The sequence below is a fragment of the Engystomops pustulosus genome, chromosome 7 (assembly GCF_040894005.1).
Source record: "Engystomops pustulosus chromosome 7, aEngPut4.maternal, whole genome shotgun sequence".
In the NCBI taxonomy this organism is placed as follows: Eukaryota; Metazoa; Chordata; class Amphibia; order Anura; family Leptodactylidae; genus Engystomops; species Engystomops pustulosus.
Genome location: NC_092417.1, coordinates 75,657,835 through 75,677,927, shown reverse-complemented (window position 1 = coordinate 75,677,927; position 20,093 = coordinate 75,657,835). Strand labels below are relative to the sequence as shown.

The window sequence follows — 20,093 nt, the reverse complement described above, 5'->3', positions numbered from 1 at the left end:
GAGCAGACTGGCTATATACTACAGGGGGGAGGAGCAGACTGGCTATATACTACAGGGGGGAGCAGACTGGCTATATACTACAGGGGGGGGAACAGACTGACTATATACTACAGGGGGGAGCAGACTGGCTATATACTACAGGGGGAGCAGGCTATATACTACAGGGGGAGCAGGCTATATACTACAGGGGGGACAGGCTAGCTATATACTACAGGGGGGAAAGGCTGGCTATATACTACAGGGGGGAAAGGCTGGCTATATACTACAGGGGGGAAAGGCTGGCTATATACTATGGGGGGGTAGGCTGGCTATATACTACAGGAGGGAAGCTGGCTATATACTATGGCGTGGGCAAGCTGGCTAAAGACTACAGGGGGAGCCAGCTATATACTACAGGCTATGTACTACAGGGGGGGGCAGGCTGGATATATACTACAGGAGGCGTAGGCTGGCTATATACTACAGGGGGGGAGGCTGGCTATATACTACAGGGGGGGGGCTGGCTATATACTACAGGGGGGGAGGCTGGCTATATACTACAGGGGGGAGGCTAGCTATATACTACAGGGGGGGAGGCTGGCTATATACTACAGGGGGAGCAGACTGGCTATATACTACAGGGGGGAGCAGACTGGCTATATACTACAGGGGGGAGCAGACTGGCTATATACTACAGGGGGGGGAGCAGACTGGCTATATACTACAGGGGGGGGAGCAGACTGGCTATATACTACAGGGGGGAGCAGGCTGGCTATATACTACAGGGGGGGAGCAGGCTGGCTATATACTACAGGGGGGAGCAGGCTGGCTATATACTACAGGGGGGAGCAGGCTGGCTATATACTACAGGGGGGAGCAGGCTGGCTATATACTACAGGGGGGAGCAGGCTGGCTATATACTACAGGGGGGGAGCAGACTGGCTATATACTACAGGGGGGAGGAGCAGACTGGCTATATACTACAGGGGGGAGCAGACTGGCTATATACTACAGGGAGGGGAACAGACTGACTATATACTACAGGGGGGAGCAGACTGGCTATATACTACAGGGGGAGCAGGCTATATACTACAGGGGGAGCAGGCTATATACTACAGGGGGGACAGGCTAGCTATATACTACAGGGGGGAAAGGCTGGCTATATACTACAGGGGGGAAAGGCTGGCTATATACTACAGGGGGGAAAGGCTGGCTATATACTATGGGGGGGTAGGCTGGCTATATACTACAGGAGGGAAGCTGGCTATATACTATGGCGTGGGCAAGCTGGCTAAAGACTACAGGGGGAGCCAGCTATATACTACAGGCTATGTACTACAGGGGGGGGGCAGGCTGGATATATACTACAGGAGGCGTAGGCTGGCTATATACTACAGGGGGGGAGGCTGGCTATATACTACAGGGGGGGGGGGCTGGCTATATACTACAGGGGGGGAGGCTGGCTATATACTACAGGGGGGAGCAGACTGGCTATATACTACAGGGGGGGAGCAGACTGGCTATATACTACAGGGGGGAGGAGCAGACTGGCTATATACTACAGGGGGGAGCAGGCTGGCTATATACTACAGGGGGGGAGCAGACTGGCTATATACTACAGGGGGGAGGAGCAGACTGGCTATATACTACAGGGGGGGAGCAGACTGGCTATATACTACAGGGAGGGGAACAGACTGACTATATACTACAGGGGGGAGCAGACTGGCTATATACTACAGGGGGGAGCAGGCTATATACTACAGGGGGAGCAGGCTATATACTACAGGGGGGACAGGCTAGCTATATACTACAGGGGGGAAAGGCTGGCTATATACTACAGGGGGGAAAGGCTGGCTATATACTACAGGGGGGAAAGGCTGGCTATATACTACAGGGGGGGTAGGCTGGCTATATACTACAGGAGGGAAGCTGGCTATATACTATGGCGTGGGCAAGCTGGCTAAAGACTACAGGGGGAGCCAGCTATATACTACAGGCTATGTACTACAGGGGGGGCAGGCTGGATATATACTACAGGAGGCGTAGGCTGGCTATATACTACAGGGGGGGAGGCTGGCTATATACTACAGGGGGGGCTGGCTATATACTACAGGGGGGAGCCTGGCTATATACTACAGGGGGGAGCAGACTGGCTATATACTACAGGGGGGGGGAGCAGACTGGCTATATACTACAGGGGGGGGGAGCAGACTGGCTATATACTACAGGGGGGGGGGAGCAGACTGGCTATATACTACAGGGGGGGGAGCAGACTGGCTATATACTACAGGGGGGGGGGAGCAGACTGGCTATATACTACAGGGGGGGGGGCAGACTGGCTATATACTACAGGGGGGGAGCAGACTGGCTATATACTACAGGGGGGCTGCAGACTGGCTATATACTACAGGGGGGGAGCAGACTGGCTATATACTACGGGGGGGGGAGCAGACTGGCTATATACTACAGGGGGGGAGCAGACTGGCTATATACTACAGGGGGGAGCAGACTGGCTATATACTACGGGGGGGGAGCAGACTGGCTATATACTACAGGGGGGGAGCAGACTGGCTATATACTACAGGGGGGGAGCAGACTGGCTATATACTACAGGGGGGGGAGCAGACTGGCTATATACTACAGGGGGGGAGCAGACTGGCTATATACTACAGGGGGGGAGCAGACTGGCTATATACTACAGGGGGGGAGCAGACTGGCTATATACTACAGGGGGGGAGCAGACTGGCTATATACTACAGGGGGGGAGCAGACTGGCTATATACTACAGGGGGGGAGCAGACTGGCTATATACTACAGGGGGGGAGCAGACTGGCTATATACTACAGGGGGGGAGCAGACTGGCTATATACTACAGGGGGGGAGCAGACTGGCTATATACTACAGGGGGGGAGCAGACTGGCTATATACTACAGGGGGGGGAGCAGACTGGCTATATACTACAGGGGGGGGGAACAGACTGACTATATACTACAGGGGGGAGCAGACTGGCTATATACTACAGGGGGAGCAGGCTATATACTACAGGGGGGACAGGCTGGCTATATACTACAGGGGGGAAAGGCTGGCTATATACTATGGGGGGGGGTAGGCTGGCTATATACTACAGGGGGGAAGCTGGCTATATACTATGGCGTGGGCAAGCTGGCTAAAGACTACAGGGGGAGCCAGCTATATACTACAGGCTATGTACTACAGGGGGGGGGGCAGGCTGGATATATACTACAGGAGGCGTAGGCTGGCTATATACTACAAGGGGGGAAGCTGGCTATATACTACAGGGGGGGGGGGCTGGCTATATACTACAGGGGGGGGAGGCTGGCTATATACTACAGGGGGGGGGGCTGGCTATATACTACAGGGGGGGGGAGGCTGGTTATATACTACAGGGGGGGGGAGGCTGGCTATATACTACAGGGGGGGGGAGGCTGGCTATATGCTACAGGGGGGGGGGGCTGGCTATATACTACAGGGGGGGGAGGCTGGCTATATACTACAGGGGGGGGGAGGCTGGCTATATACTACAGGGGGGGAGGCTGGTTGGCTACATATTAACTGGCTGACTAGCAATATACTATTGTCGGCTGGCTGGCTATGGGCTGGGGACAAGTGCTGGCTTTATACTCGCTGGCTATATAACGAGAGCAAGGACTAGATTTCTTTCTTATTTTTAATGGAGGGCATTTCATTTGTGTGACATCACCGTAAGGGTAGCATTACCTGTAGCGGGGCAGCATCAGGTAGGCAATCAATCACTACAAATCAAAACAGCAGGTCTTGGGGCTACTGCTCAGGCATCAGCACCTAATGTCACCCTTGTTACTGTCTCGCTGGCCCAGCTCATACATAGCATATCTATGTATACAATGGGGAAATAGGGGTCTACAGGCTTGGGACTAGCCCAAAGCCTAGGTTATACTGAATACACTGTTCATTCTAAGAGTCCCCCTGGGCTTAGGACACAGAAGCAAGAATAATTTGCTGCCCTTGTCCCCTTTCATAGTATAAATTTACATACATTAGCTGTGGGTTTCCCACTATCTCTAGAGGCTGATCAAGCAGAGTATTCATTCTGTGCCAACACTGAGCACAGAGAGAAACTCTAATGTGCATTCTGTCCAAGGTAGGTCACTTGCTGATATAATCTACAGCGACTATTGTCCTTGACAAATATGCATTCACAATACTTTCTAAAGAGAGAATGGTTTCCTCAGCAATTGCCCTACCAGGCATGCACTACTTTCTCTTTACACCAGTTGTCAGCATAAATGCACTACATTGACAACCCGCATAATAAAAAAAAAAAAGAGAGCATGATATATTGGAGGAAGCCAAGGGGCACGTTTATAGTTCAGCACAGTGTTTAGGTTCACCCCTTCACACAATGTCATTCCATGTATATGTCATCCCAAGCACAGGGTTCAGGCCTACCTGTCATCTATCTCACATGTCAGCCCTTAACATGTCAATCATATCGTACCACAGTCATAAATTACCAGCTCCACTATTTTAGAGTTGCCTGCCACACATCACTGTTATAACATAACCCTGGAAGAAGTCACCCACCACCACAATTACCCATTATACAATGAGTTTTTTGCTGCATCCACATTACACAACACTCAAGTTTGGTGTTGATACTATACTGCTCATTAAACAACCTTGGCACATATGTTGTCCCCTTAGTCCTATTTAATGATGACGGATGTTCAGTGAAGTGCATCACACATGACCACAAAGTGATCCACCTTGTGTGTCAAAGGTTGAGATCATAGTCCTAGTACCTAGTTCCAGTTTCCACAGCGAGTCCTGACAGGACTTCTCATTGGCTCCTTCTCCACCAATTAGAATGGCTGTTTCTGGATCACAAAGACATGTGCTGTGGCCCCACCGAGCTGAAGGACACACTGTGGGTAGCGAAAGAATGCATTAAAGTGGTTTCTTCATAAAAGCACCTACAGAGATACAAGGAATGGTGATACACAGAACACTGCGACCCTGCATTAACATGGTGACAAGCAATTTGGCCCCTGCATCAGGAAATAACCAAGACTACTCCACAGCTCTGTCTCTGATCACTCTAGCAGACATTCCTTCCTAGTGCCTTTTTCCTATTATCTGTATATTCCTACAGATAATATTATCGGTATTATCCTATTATCAACTAAAAACCTAGAAGAGGGGTGCACAACACACGGGCTGAAGGGCTACATGTGGCCCGCATCCTGATGACAGGCAAGGCTCATTGGTGCAGAAGGCGTAAAGGTGAGTCCAGCTTAGAAACCATCAGGAACCAGAGCGACCGCAGAAGACCCAGGAGTGGAAAGCACTTGTCAGTTGTACCGCACTGCTCCCGACGTTGGCACATACAACTATGGACAGACACAGAGCAGCATATGGAGGAGAGAAGAAGCCACACTGTGGTGCTGCAAGAGAAAAAGGGGAGCCAGGAAAGTTGAAAGGTTCTTGCTCTGTTCTAGGGGGTCTCACCCATGGCCTAAATAGAATAAAAGAGACATTTATAGGACATTTCATAATTTACCCAAATTTTTATGTCATTTGATCAAACTGTACCAATTTATTATATATTTTTATCACAACTACGACTCCACATACCTATATTTGACCTTTACTTACCAGTCCCTGAAGTCCCATCTTCTGAGCCTTTGCTACCAAAACGGAGCCTTCTAGGATTTCTTGCCACAATATTGGTCCTTCTGCAGGGGTCCTGCCCGCCTGCCCCTCCATCCTTATTTATGATGGGCACACTAAGAGCCATTTTCTTCTGCGGTGGGGAATCTTTCAGTATGGCACAAGCAGCCTGCTGGGTGACCTCTGCGGCATAACCTTTCTCCTGTAAGACGCAGAAAAACGTACAAGTTTGCTTGTGCACCATAGAACAGGTATACCTCTGTTACATCCTAATGGCCCTACATACCCACCTCCACTGGGGCCTCAAGAAGTCTTACATGAGCAATTGTGCTTTCTGATAACAGTGGGCTACTAGGTGGTCCTATGCTGAGCCTTCTCCTGGCAGGAGTACTGCTGCTGAAGCCTGAACCTTTATTGGCCTGTACAAAACAAAAACAAAACAAAAAGAGGATGAGAGAGGTGGCACAGATGGGAAGTGGATGGCACTAGAGGGCACTTTTATTTTTTATGTTTGTTTTACCTTCCCAGATACAGTCAGACACAATCTTGCTGGCATTCCTTCTTTTGCTAATCTGGCACAATCCATGACGATGTCCAGACTCCATTCACTATCCCATACCAGGGACCTGCACACGCCAGATGATGAACTCAGGACATTCACTACTTACACCTCCTTCTAAACTATTATAGATGAATGTCACCATTACCTGCAGTCAGCAGATAGGGTTCCTATGTGCTGCGGATGTGCTGAGCCCGTAACCAGCTGAGCAGTGACAAATGAATCCTGAGAATAAGAATCCCAGTCACCCAGACTAAACAGCAACAGATGCTTAGGGAGCGGAAGTGGCAATGGCAGATGGAAGCTCATCCGACCACCTCTGCTGTAAAGACAGGACACAAGAGGTTGTACTGTTCACTACTGTGTCTATCTGTACAGGACAAGAACAGATACAGAAAACACCATAAATATAGAATAAGTACAGACACTGAGAATCTCCCATTCGATGAAATGGGACACTTTTCAATTCCAATGCTCCCATAATATTGAATATAGCAGCAGGAAGCTTCCTTGACCTGCCACTTCATCAATTAGTGATAACAGGACCCCCTTTCTCGTGATCAGTGAGTGGTCCCAACAGTTAGATGCTCACTAACTTGATTGATGGGATTGAGAACAAACTTGGCACAACCACTTTTAACTGTGTCAAAAAACAACAGGAAAACTAAACGCATTGTAAGGCTGAATAAACACAGCAAGCCAACATGTCTGACATAGTAATGCAATGCTTTAAAAATACCACGCCTGGATACACACCGAGTGGGTATTCTCAACCACATTTTCTGATGCAAATGTTAGAGGCATCTCTCTGTGTGGATCATAAAGGGAGAAATATAAGGCGGACTGCAAACGAACGAAAGTGTCCTGTCCGTGGAATCGGGCCAGTATGTTGGTCCAATCTCACATTCCTTGCAGAATATAATGCAGGGAATCCCTATCTGCTGGATGAAGTGTAGTGCTGATACTGCAAGAACTGTCACAGTACCGGCACTGAAGTCCTTGCGTCATATATAAAAATCCGGTCCTATGCAACGTATGCCATACGCGAGTCAGACCAACATACAGGTCCAATTCCATGGGCTGAACACTTTTGTCTGCAGGAAAAGATACATATGAATTAATTTTGCAGGTGAAAGAGGTTTCTAAATCAACATCTTAAAAAATGCTTAAAAACCACCATAAACACAACCTGGATATAACTGTGTTTTAAGTTGCTCAACATTGTCAAAAATCTCATGTGCTGGCCTCATATAAATGTATTCCCTTGGATAGGAAATATTCTAGAAGGACTTCCAACAGCAAGACAAGAGTTACAGAAGCTTCAGCTGTAGAATTGCCTTCTATTATCCTTGTGCAAATCTGATCCAAAGTGAACAAGACAAGGGTCCACCTCAGGTTTCCCTGAGTGGTGAAAACCTAGGCTACGTATACCAGCACTAGGAGGCTATGTACTGTATACTGGTAGTAGGAGGTCCACCTGAGGTTTTCAAGTCAGAGGTGGAAACATAGGCTATGCACACTGGTAGTATGGGGCTGTGTATACAGGTTAGATATATACCCTTAGTAGGAGGCTGTGAATATTGGCAGGAAAGCTGTGTATACCGGTAGTAGGAGGCTATATATACTTGTGGGAGGCTATGTACTGTATACTGGTGGCAAGAGGCTATGAATACTGGTAGTAGGAGGTTTTCAAGTCAGTGGTGGAAACATAAGCTTTGCACACTGCAACTGGAGGTTGTGTACACTGGTAGTATGGGGCTGTGTATACTGGCATGAAGCTATGTATACCGGTACTAGTAGTAGTAGGTTATATATGCTGGCAGGAGTCTATATATACCGGTAGTAGTAGGCTGTGTATTCCGGCAGGAGGCTATGTATACCGGTAGTAATAGGCTATATAAGCTGGTGGGAGGCTACGTGTGCCGATAGTAAGAGGCTATTTGGTGGATGATAATGAAGTAAATAAGTGGGTAAGGTTTAGGTTATGTATTAGAAATAAAAGTATCCGCCATTGGGCAAGTGTTTATGTCGGATATGGCAATTATGTAGAAATACGACTGGCAGCCGCACTAGCACTCCGCTCCGGGAAACCACCTCCGGCTCACACCTGATGAGCTGCCGGGGGGCCTCCAGTACAGACCACAGCGCATAGAACTCCACACGGCCCATAGCGGACACACGATGCGAATCCTCAGCCGCTTCACACAACATCGACGCATGTGTGCACGGACTGGGCGGGAACAGACCCAGGGACAGGCCTATTAAGCAGGGGCGGAGCCAGATATGGTTTCCATGGCGTTAGTATTACTATTCTCATATCGGTCCCCGTCACTGCCGTGTAACAGTATTACATTTTGCTGTAGAGATGATAGTCCCCTAATCCCCAGGAAAGAGGAGCATCACAGGCTAAATTATACGTGATGTCACAACCGATAGGCTGTCTGCTCAGTGACGTCACTGCTGCTCTCTAGTGATAACTAGGCTGTATTCTCAGTGATGTCACTGCTGCCCTCTAGTGATAGATAGGCTGTATTCTCAGTGATGTCACAGCTGCTCTCTAGAGAATGGATAGGCTGTATTCTTAGTGAGGTCACTGCTGCTCTCTAGAGAATGGATAGGCTTGTTCTTATTTATGTCACCGCTGCTCTATAGTGAATGGATCGGCTGTATCCTTACTGATGTCACTGTTGCTCTCTAGTGAATGGATAGGCTGTATTCTCAGCGATGTCACTGCTGCTCTCTAGTGAATGGATAAGCTGTATTCTCAGTGATGTCACTGTTGCTCTCTAGTGATGGATATGCTGTATTCTCAGTGATGTCACTGCTGCTCTCTAGTGATGGGGCTGTATTCTCATTGATGTCACCGCTGCTCTCTAGTGAATGGATATGCTGTATCCTTAATGATGTCAATGCTGCTCTCTAGTGAATGGATATGCTGTATCCTTAATGATGTCAATGCTGCTCTCTAGTGAATGGATAGGCTGTATTCTCAGTGATGTCACAGCTGCTCTCTAGAGAATGGATAGGCTGTATTCTTAGTGAGGTCACTGCTGCTCTCTAGAGAATGGATAGGCTTGTTCTTATTTATGTCACCGCTGCTCTATAGTGAATGGATCGGCTGTATCCTTACTGATGTAACTGCTGCTCTCTAGTGAATGGATAGGCTGTATTCTCAGTGATGTCACTGCTGCTCTCTAGAGAATGGATAGGCTGTATTCTCAGTGATGTCACTGTTGCTCTCTAGTGAATGGATAGGCTGTATTCTCAGCGATGTCACTGCTGCTCTCTAGTGAATGGATAAGCTGTGTTCTCAGTGATGTCACTGTTGCTCTCTAGTGATGGATATGCTGTATTCTCAGTGATGTCACTGCTGCTCTCTAGTGATGGGGCTGTATTCTCATTGATGTCACCGCTGCTCTCTAGTGAATGGATATGCTGTATCCTTAATGATGTCAATGCTGCTCTCTAGTGAATGGATATGCTGTATCCTTAATGATGTCAATGCTGCTCTCTAGTGAATGGATAGGCTGTATTCTCAGTGATGTCACTGCTGCTCTCTAGAGAATGGATAGGCTGTATTCTCAGTGATGTCACTGTTGCTCTCTAGTGAATGGATAGGCTGTATTCTCAGTGATGTCACTGCTGCTCTCTAGTGAATGGATAAGCTGTGTTCTCAGTAATGTCACTGTTGCTCTCTAGTGATGGATATGCTGTATTCTCAGTGATGTCACTGCTGCTCTCTAGTGATGGGGCTGTATTCTCATTGATGTCACCGCTGCTCTCCAGTGAATGGATATGCTGTATCCTTAATGATGTCAATGCTGCTCTCTAGTGAATGGATATGCTGTATCCTTAATGATGTCAATGCTGCTCTCTAGTGAATGGATAGGCTGTATTCTTAGTGATGTCACTGCTGCTCTCTAGTGAATGGATAGGCTGTATTCTCAGTGATGTCACTGCTGCTCTCTAGTGAATGGATAGGCTGTATTCTCATTGATTCACTGCTGCTCTCTAGTGAAGGATAGGCGGTATTCTCAGTGATGTCACTGCTGCTCTCTAGTGAATGGATAGGCTGTATTCTCAGTGATGTCACTGCTGCTCTCTAGTGATGGATAGGCTGTATTATCAGTGATGTCACTGCAGCTCTCTAGTGAATGGATAGGCTGTATTCTTAGTGATGTCATTGCTGCTCTCTAGTGAATGGATAGGCTGTATTCTTAGTGAGGTCACTGCTGCTCTCTAGAGAATGGATAGGCTTGTTCTTATTTATGTCACCGCTGCTCTATAGTGAATGGATCGGCTGTATCCTTACTGATGTAACTGCTGCTCTCTAGTGAATGGATAGGCTGTATTCTCAGTGATGTCACTGCTGCTCTCTAGAGAATGGATAGGCTGTATTCTCAGTGATGTCACTGTTGCTCTCCAGTGAATGGATAGGCTGTATTCTCAGTGATGTCACTACTGCTCTCTAGTGAATGGATAAGCTGTGTTCTCAGTGATGTCACTGTTGCTCTCTAGTGATGGATATGCTGTATTCTCAGTGATGTCACTGCTGCTCTCTAGTGATGGGGCTGTATTCTCATTGATGTCACCGCTGCTCTCTAGTGAATGGATATGCTGTATCCTTAATTATGTCAATGCTGCTCTCTAGTGAATGGATATGCTGTATCCTTAATGATGTCAATGCTGCTCTCTAGTGAATGGATAGGCTGTATTCTTAGTGATGTCACTGCTGCTCTCTAGTGAATGGATAGGCTGTATTCTCAGTGATGTCACTGCTGCTCTCTAATGAATGGATAGGCTGTATTCTCAGTGATTCACTGCTGCTCTCTAGTGAAGGATAGGCGGTATTCTCAGTGATGTCACTGCTGCTCTCTAGTGAATGGATAGGCTGTATTCTCAGTGATGTCACTGCTGCTCTCTAGTGATGGATAGGCTGTATTCTCAGTGATGTCACTGCTGCTCTCTGGTGATGGATAGGCTGTATTCTTAGTGATGTAATTGCTGCTCTCTAGTGAATGGATAGGCTTGTTCTCATTGATGTCACCGCTGCTCTCTAGTGAATGGATAGGCTGTATCCTTAATGATGTCACTGCTGCTCTCTAGTGAATGGATAGGCTGTATTCTTAGTGATGTCACTGCTGCTCTCTAGAGAATGGATAGGCTGTACTCTCAGTGATGTCATGGCTGATCTCTAGAGAATGGATAGGCTGTATTCTCAGTGATGTCACTGTTGCTCTTTAGTGAATGGATAGGCTGTATTCTCAGTGATGTCACTGTTGCTCTCCAGTGAATGGATGGGCTGTATTCTCAGTGATATCACGGCTGCTTTCTAGAGAATGGATAGGCTGTATTCTTAGTGAGGTCACTGCTGCTCTCTAGTGAATGGATAGGCTTATTCTTATTTATGTTACCGCTGCTCTATAGTGAATGGATCGGCTGTATCCTTACTGATGTAACTGCTGCTCTCTAGTGAATGGATAGGCTGTATTCTCAGTGATGTCACTGCTGATCTCTAGAGAATGGATAGGCTGTATTATCAGTGATGTCACTGTTGCTCTCTAGTGAATGGATAGGCTGTATTCTCAGTGATGTCACTGCTGCTCTCTAGTGAATAGATAAGCTGTGTTCTCAGTGATGTCACTGTTGCTCTCTAGTGATGGATATGCTGTATTCTCAGTGATGTCACTGCTGCTCTCTAGTGATGGGGCTGTATTCTCATTGATCTCACCGCTGCTCTCTAGTGAATGGATATGCTGTATCCTTAATGATGTCAATGCTGCTCTCTAGTGAATGGATATGCTGTATCCTTAATGATGTCACCGCTGCTCTCTAGTGAATGGATAGGCTGTATTCTCAGTGATGTCACTGCTGCTCTCTAGTGAATGGATAGGCTGTATTCTCAGTGATTCACTGCTGCTCTCTAGTGAAGGATAGGCGGTATTCTCAGTGATGTCACTGCTGCTCTCTAGTGAATAGATAAGCTGTGTTCTCAGTGATGTCACTGTTGCTCTCTAGTGATGGATATGCTGTATTCTCAGTGATGTCACTGCTGCTCTCTAGTGATGGGGCTGTATTCTCATTGATCTCACCGCTGCTCTCTAGTGAATGGATAGGCTGTATTATCAGTGATGTCACTGCAGCTCTCTAGTGAATGGATAGGCTGTATTCTTAGTGATGTCATTGCTGCTCTCTAGTGAATGGATAGGCTGTATTCTTAGTGAGGTCACTGCTGCTCTCTAGAGAATGGATAGGCTTGTTCTTATTTATGTCACCGCTGCTCTATAGTGAATGGATCGGCTGTATCCTTACTGATGTAACTGCTGCTCTCTAGTGAATGGATAGGCTGTATTCTCAGTGATGTCACTGCTGCTCTCTAGAGAATGGATAGGCTGTATTCTCAGTGATATCACTGTTGCTCTCTAGTGAATGGATAGGCTGTATTCTCAGTGATGTCACTGCTGCTCTCTAGTGAATGGATAAGCTGTGTTCTCAGTGATGTCACTGTTGCTCTCTAGTGATGGATATGCTGTATTCTCAGTGATGTCACTGCTGCTCTCTAGTGATGGGGCTGTATTCTCATTGATGTCACCGCTGCTCTCTAGTGAATGGATATGCTGTATCCTTAATGATGTCAATGCTGCTCTCTAGTGAATGGATATGCTGTATCCTTAATGATGTCAATGCTGCTCTCTAGTGAATGGATAGGCTGTATTCTTAGTGATGTCACTGCTGCTCTCTAGTGAATGGATAGGCTGTATTCTCAGTGATGTCACTGCTGCTCTCTAATGAATGGATAGGCTGTATTCTCAGTGATGTCACTGCTGCTCTCTAGTGATGGATAGGCTGTATTCTGAGTGATGTCACTGCTGCTCTCTGGTGATGGATAGGCTGTATTCTTAGTGATGTCATTGCTGCTCTCTAGTGAATGGATAGGCTTGTTCTCATTGATGTCACCGCTGCTCTCTAGAGAATGGATAGGCTGTATCCTTAATGATGTCACTGCTGCTCTCTAGTGAATGGATAGGCTGTATTCTTAGTGATGTCACTGCTGCTCTCTAGTGAATGGATAGGCTGTATTCTCAGTGATGTCACTGCTGCTCTCTAATGAATGGATAGGCTGTACTCTCAGTGATTCACTGCTGCTCTCTAGTGAAGGATAGGCGGTATTCTCAGTGATGTCCCTGCTGCTCTCTAGTGAATGGATAGGCTGTATTCTCAGTGATGTCACTGCTGCTCTCTAGTGATGGATAGGCTGTATTCTGAGTGATGTCACTGCTGCTCTCTGGTGATGGATAGGCTGTATTCTTAGTGATGTCATTGCTGCTCTCTAGTGAATGGATAGGCTTGTTCTCATTGATGTCACCGCTGCTCTCTAGAGAATGGATAGGCTGTATCCTTAATGATGTCACTGCTGCTCTCTAGTGAATGGATAGGCTGTATTCTTAGTGATGTCACTGCTGCTCTCTAGTGAATGGATAGGCTGTATTCTCAGTGATGACACTGCTGCTCTCTAATGAATGGATAGGCTGTATTCTCAGTGATTCACTGCTGCTCTCTAGTGAAGGATAGGCGGTATTCTCAGTGATGTCACTGCTGCTCTCTAGTGAATGGATAGGCTGTATTCTCATTGATGTCACCGCTGCTCTCTAGTGAATGGATAGGCTGTATCCTTAATGATGTCACTGCTGCTCTCTAGTGAATGGATAGGCTGTATTCTTAGTGATGTCACTGCTGCTCTCTAGAGAATGGATAGGCTGTACTCTCAGTGATGTCATGGCTGATCTCTAGAGAATGGATAGGCTGTATTCTCAGTGATGTCACTGTTGCTCTTTAGTGAATGGATAGGCTGTATTCTCAGTGATGTCACTGTTGCTCTCCAGTGAATGGATGGGCTGTATTCTCAGTGATATCACGGCTGCTTTCTAGAGAATGGATAGGCTGTATTCTTAGTGAGGTCACTGCTGCTCTCTAGTGAATGGATAGGCTTATTCTTATTTATGTTACCGCTGCTCTATAGTGAATGGATCGGCTGTATCCTTACTGATGTAACTGCTGCTCTCTAGTGAATGGATAGGCTGTATTCTCAGTGATGTCACTGCTGATCTCTAGAGAATGGATAGGCTGTATTCTCAGTGATGTCACTGTTGCTCTCTAGTGAATGGATAGGCTGTATTCTCAGTGATGTCACTGCTGCTCTCTAGTGAATAGATAAGCTGTGTTCTCAGTGATGTCACTGTTGCTCTCTAGTGATGGATATGCTGTATTCTCAGTGATGTCACTGCTGCTCTCTAGTGATGGGGCTGTATTCTCATTGATCTCACCGCTGCTCTCTAGTGAATGGATATGCTGTATCCTTAATGATGTCAATGCTGCTCTCTAGTGAATGGATATGCTGTATCCTTAATGATGTCACCGCTGCTCTCTAGTGAATGGATAGGCTGTATTCTCAGTGATGTCACTGCTGCTCTCTAGTGAATGGATAGGCTGTATTCTCAGTGATTCACTGCTGCTCTCTAGTGAAGGATAGGCGGTATTCTCAGTGATGTCACTGCTGCTCTCTAGTGAATAGATAAGCTGTGTTCTCAGTGATGTCACTGTTGCTCTCTAGTGATGGATATGCTGTATTCTCAGTGATGTCACTGCTGCTCTCTAGTGATGGGGCTGTATTCTCATTGATCTCACCGCTGCTCTCTAGTGAATGGATAGGCTGTATTATCAGTGATGTCACTGCAGCTCTCTAGTGAATGGATAGGCTGTATTCTTAGTGATGTCATTGCTGCTCTCTAGTGAATGGATAGGCTGTATTCTTAGTGAGGTCACTGCTGCTCTCTAGAGAATGGATAGGCTTGTTCTTATTTATGTCACCGCTGCTCTATAGTGAATGGATCGGCTGTATTCTCAGTGATTCACTGCTGCTCTCTAGTGAAGGATAGGCGGTATTCTCAGTGATGTCACTGCTGCTCTCTAGTGAATAGATAAGCTGTGTTCTCAGTGATGTCACTGTTGCTCTCTAGTGATGGATATGCTGTATTCTCAGTGATGTCACTGCTGCTCTCTAGTGATGGGGCTGTATTCTCATTGATGTCACCGCTGTTCTCTAGTGAATGGATATGCTGTATCCTTAATGATGTCAATGCTGCTCTCTAGTGAATGGATATGCTGTATCCTTAATTATGTCAATGCTGCTCTCTAGTGAATGGATAGGCTGTATTCTTAGTGATGTCACTGCTGCTCTCTAGTGAATGGATAGGCTGTATTCTCAGTGATGTCACTGCTGCTCTCTAATGAATGGATAGGCTGTATTCTCAGTGATGTCACTGCTGCTCTCTAGTGATGGATAGGCTGTATTCTGAGTGATGTCACTGCTGCTCTCTGGTGATGGATAGGCTGTATTCTTAGTGATGTCATTGCTGCTCTCTAGTGAATGGATAGGCTTGTTCTCATTGATGTCACCGCTGCTCTCTAGTGAATGGATAGGCTGTATCCTTAATGATGTCACTGCTGCTCTCTAGTGAATGGATAGGTTGTATTCTTAGTGATGTCACTGCTGCTCTCTAGAGAATGGATAGGCTGTATTCTCAGTGATGTCATGGCTGATCTCTAGAGAATGGATAGGCTGTATTCTCAGTGATGTCACTGTTGCTCTTTAGTGAATGGATAGGCTGTATTCTCAGTGATGTCACTGTTGCTCTCCAGTGAATGGATAGGCTGTATTCTCAGTGATATCACGGCTGCTTTCTAGAGAATGGATAGGCTGTATTCTTAGTGAGGTCACTGCTGCTCTCTAGTGAATGGATAGGCTTATTCTTATTTATGTTACCACTGCTCTATAGTGAATGGATCGGCTGTATCCTTACTGATGTAACTGCTGCTCTGTAGTGAATGGATAGGCTGTATTCTCAGTGATGTCACTGCTGATCTCTAGAGAATGGATAGGCTGTATTCTCAGTGATGTCACTGCTGCTCTCTAGTGAATAGATAAGCTGTGTTCTCAGTGATGTCACTGTTGCTCTCTAGTGATGGATATGCTGTATTCTCAGTGATGTCACTGCTGCTCTCTAGTGATGGGGCTGTATTCTCATTGATCTCACCGCTGCTCTCTAGTGAATGGATATGCTGTATCCTTAATGATGTCAATGCTGCTCTCTAGTGAATGGATATGCTGTATCCTTAATGATGTCACCGCTGCTCTCTAGTGAATGGATAGGCTGTATTCTCAGTGATGTCACTGCTGCTCTCTAGTGAATGGATAGGCTGTATTCTCAGTGATTCACTGCTGCTCTCTAGTGAATGGATAGGCTGTATTCTTAGTGAGGTCACTGCTGCTCTCTAGAGAATGGATAGGCTGTATCCTTAATGATGTCACTGCTGCTGTCTAGTGAATGGATAGGCTGTATTCTTAGTGATGTCACTGCTGCTCTCTAGAGAATGGATAGGCTGTACTTTCAGTGATGTCATGGCTGCTCTCTAGAGAATGGATAGGCTGTATTCTCAGTGATGTCACTGTTGCTCTTTAGTGAATGGATAGGCTGTATTCTCAGTGATGTCACTGTTGCTCTCCAGTGAATGGATAGGCTGTATTCTCAGTGATATCACGGCTGCTTTCTAGAGAATGGATAGGCAGTATTCTTAGTGAGGTCACTGCTGCTCTCTAGTGAATGGATAGGCTTGTTCTCATTCATGTCACCGCTGTTCTCTAGTGAATGGATAGGCTGTATCCTTAATGATGTCACTGCTGCTCTCTAGTGAATGGATAGGCTGTATTCTTAGTGATGTCACTGCTGCTCTCTAGAGAATGGATAGGCTGTGCTCTCAGTGATGTCATGGCTGCTCTCTAGTGAATGGATAGGCTGTATTCTTAGTGATGTCACTGCTGCTCTCTAGTGAATGGATAGGCTGTATTCTCAGTGATGTCACTGCTGCTCTCTGGTGATGGATAGGCTGTATTCTTAGTGATTTCACTGCTGCTCTCTAGTGAATAGATAAGCTGTGTTCTCAGTGATGTCACTGTTGCTCTCTAGTGATGGATATGCTGTATTCTCAGTGATGTCACTGTATTCTCATTGATGTCACCGCTGCTCTCTAGTGAATGGATATGCTGTATCCTTAATGATGTCAATGCTGCTCTCTAGTGAATGGATATGCTGTATCCTTAATGATGTCAATGCTGCTCTCTAGTGAATGGATAGGCTGTATTCTTAGTGATGTCACTGCTGCTCTCTAGTGAATGGATAGGCTGTATTCTTAGTGATGTCACTGCTGCTCTCTAGAGAATGGATAGGCTGTACTCTCAGTGATGTCATGGCTGATCTCTAGAGAATGGATAGGCTGTATTCTCAGTGATGTCACTGTTGCTCTTTAGTGAATGGATAGGCTGTATTCTCAGTGATGTCACTGTTGCTCTCCAGTGAATGGATAGGCTGTATTCTCAGTGATATCACGGCTGCTTTCTAGAGAATGTATAGGCTGTATTCTTAGTGAGGTCACTGCTGCTCTCTAGTGAATGGATAGGCTTATTCTTATTTATGTTACCGCTGCTCTATAGTGAATGGATCGGCTGTATCCTTACTGATGTAACTGCTGCTCTCTAGTGAATGGATAGGCTGTATTCTCAGTGATGTCACTGCTGATCTCTAGAGAATGGATAGGCTGTATTCTCAGTGATGTCACTGTTGCTCTCTAGTGAATGGATAGGCTGTATTCTCAGTGATGTCACTGCTGCTCTCTAGTGAATAGATAAGCTGTGTTCTCAGTGATGTCACTGTTGCTCTCTAGTGATGGATATGCTGTATTCTCAGTGATGTCACTGCTGCTCTCTAGTGATGGGGCTGTATTCTCATTGATCTCACCGCTGCTCTCTAGTGAATGGATATGCTGTATCCTTAATGATGTCAATGCTGCTCTCTAGTGAATGGATATGCTGTATCCTTAATGATGTCACCGCTGCTCTCTAGTGAATGGATAGGCTGTATTCTCAGTGATGTCACTGCTGCTCTCTAGTGAATGGATAGGCTGTATTCTCAGTGATTCACTGCTGCTCTCTAGTGAATGGATAGGCTGTATTCTTAGTGAGGTCACTGCTGCTCTCTAGAGAATGGATAGGCTGTATCCTTAATGATGTCACTGCTGCTGTCTAGTGAATGGATAGGCTGTATTCTTAGTGATGTCACTGCTGCTCTCTAGAGAATGGATAGGCTGTACTCTCAGTGATGTCATGGCTGCTCTCTAGAGAATGGATAGGCTGTATTCTCAGTGATGTCACTGTTGCTCTTTAGTGAATGGATAGGCTGTATTCTCAGTGATGTCACTGTTGCTCTTTAGTGAATGGATAGGCTGTATTCTCAGTGATATCACGGCTGCTTTCTAGAGAATGGATAGGCTGTATTCTTAGTGAGGTCACTGCTGCTCTCTAGTGAATGGATAGGCTTGTTCTCATTCATGTCACCGCTGTTCTCTAGTGAATGGATAGGCTGTATCCTTAATGATGTCACTGCTGCTCTCTAGTGAATGGATAGGCTGTATTCTTAGTGATGTCACTGCTGCTCTCTAGAGAATGGATAGGCTGTACTCTCAGTGATGTCATGGCTGCTCTCTAGTGAATGGATAGGCTGTATTCTTAGTGATGTCACTGCTGCTCTCTAGTGAATGGATAGGCTGTATTCTCAGTGATGTCACTGCTGCTCTCTGGTGATGGATAGGCTGTATTCTTAGTGATGTCACTGCTGCTCTCTAGTGAATAGATAAGCTGTGTTCTCAGTGATGTCACTGTTGCTCTCTAGTGATGGATATGCTGTATTCTCAGTGATGTCACTGTATTCTCATTGATGTCACCGCTGCTCTCTAGTGAATGGATATGCTGTATCCTTAATGATGTCAATGCTGCTCTCTAGTGAATGGATATGCTGTATCCTTAATGATGTCAATGCTGCTCTCTAGTGAATGGATAGGCTGTATTCTTAGTGATGTCACTGCTGCTCTCTAGTGAATGGATAGGCTGTATTCTCAGTGATGTCATTGCTGCTCTCTTGTGAATGGATAGGCTGTATCCTTAATGATGTCACTGCTGCTCTCTAGAGAATGGATACGCTAAATTCTTAGTGATGTCACTGCTGCTCTCTAGAGAATGGATAGGCTGTACTCTTAGTGATGTCATGGCTGCTCTCTAGAGAATAGATAGGCTGTATTCTCAGTGATGTCACTGTTGCTCTTTAGTGAATGGATAGGCTGTATTCTCAGTAATGTCACTGTTGCTCTCCAGTGAATGGATAGGCTGTATTCTCAGTGATATCACGGCTGCTCTCTAGAGAATGGATAGGCTGTATTCTTAGTGAGGTCACTGCTGCTCTCTAGTGAATGGATAGGCTTATTCTTATTTATGTCACCGCTGCTCTATATTGAATGGATCGGCTGTATCCTTACTGATGTAACTGCTGCTCTCTAGTGAATGGATAGGCTGTACTCTCAGTGATGTCATGGCTGCTCTTTAGAGAATGAATAGGCTGTATTGTCAGTGATGTCACTGTTGCTCTTTAGTGAATGGATAGGCTGTATTCTCAGTGATGTCACTGTTGCTCTCCAGTGAATGGATAGGCTGTATTCTCAGTGATATCACGGCTGCTCTCTAGTGAATGGATAGGCTGTATTCTTAGTGAGGTCACTGCTGCTCTCTAGTGAATGGATAGGCTTGTTCTTATTTATGTCACCGCTGCTCTATAGTGAATGGATCGGCTGTATCCTTACTGATGTAACTGCTGCTCTCTAGTGAATGGATAGGCTGTACTCTCAGTGATGTCATGGCTGCTCCCTAGAGAATGGATAGGCTGTATTCTCAGTGATGTCACTGCTGCTCTCTAGTGAATGGATAAGCTGTATTCTCAGTGAT

General features: G+C 46.1%; 1 protein-coding gene across 4 annotated transcripts in view; it reads right to left on the bottom strand.

The window, feature by feature from the left end:
• LOC140070354 (uncharacterized) overlaps positions 1-20,093 on the bottom strand; it is a 44,704-nt gene that overhangs the window by 11,310 nt on the left and 13,301 nt on the right. For 2 of the 4 annotated variants that reach the window (XM_072116788.1, XM_072116787.1), the window contains exons 4-6: positions 5,940-6,068; positions 5,635-5,851; positions 4,782-4,904 (exon numbers count right to left, since the gene is read on the bottom strand). In XM_072116788.1, the coding sequence (XP_071972889.1) occupies positions 4,782-4,904; positions 5,635-5,851; positions 5,940-6,068 (469 nt within the window). Of the gene's footprint in view, positions 1-4,781; positions 4,905-5,634; positions 5,852-5,939; positions 6,069-6,169; positions 6,276-6,356; positions 6,531-8,315; positions 8,525-20,093 lie in introns of those variants that run through there. The other 2 variants (XM_072116789.1, XM_072116790.1) reach the window with 2 other exon arrangements.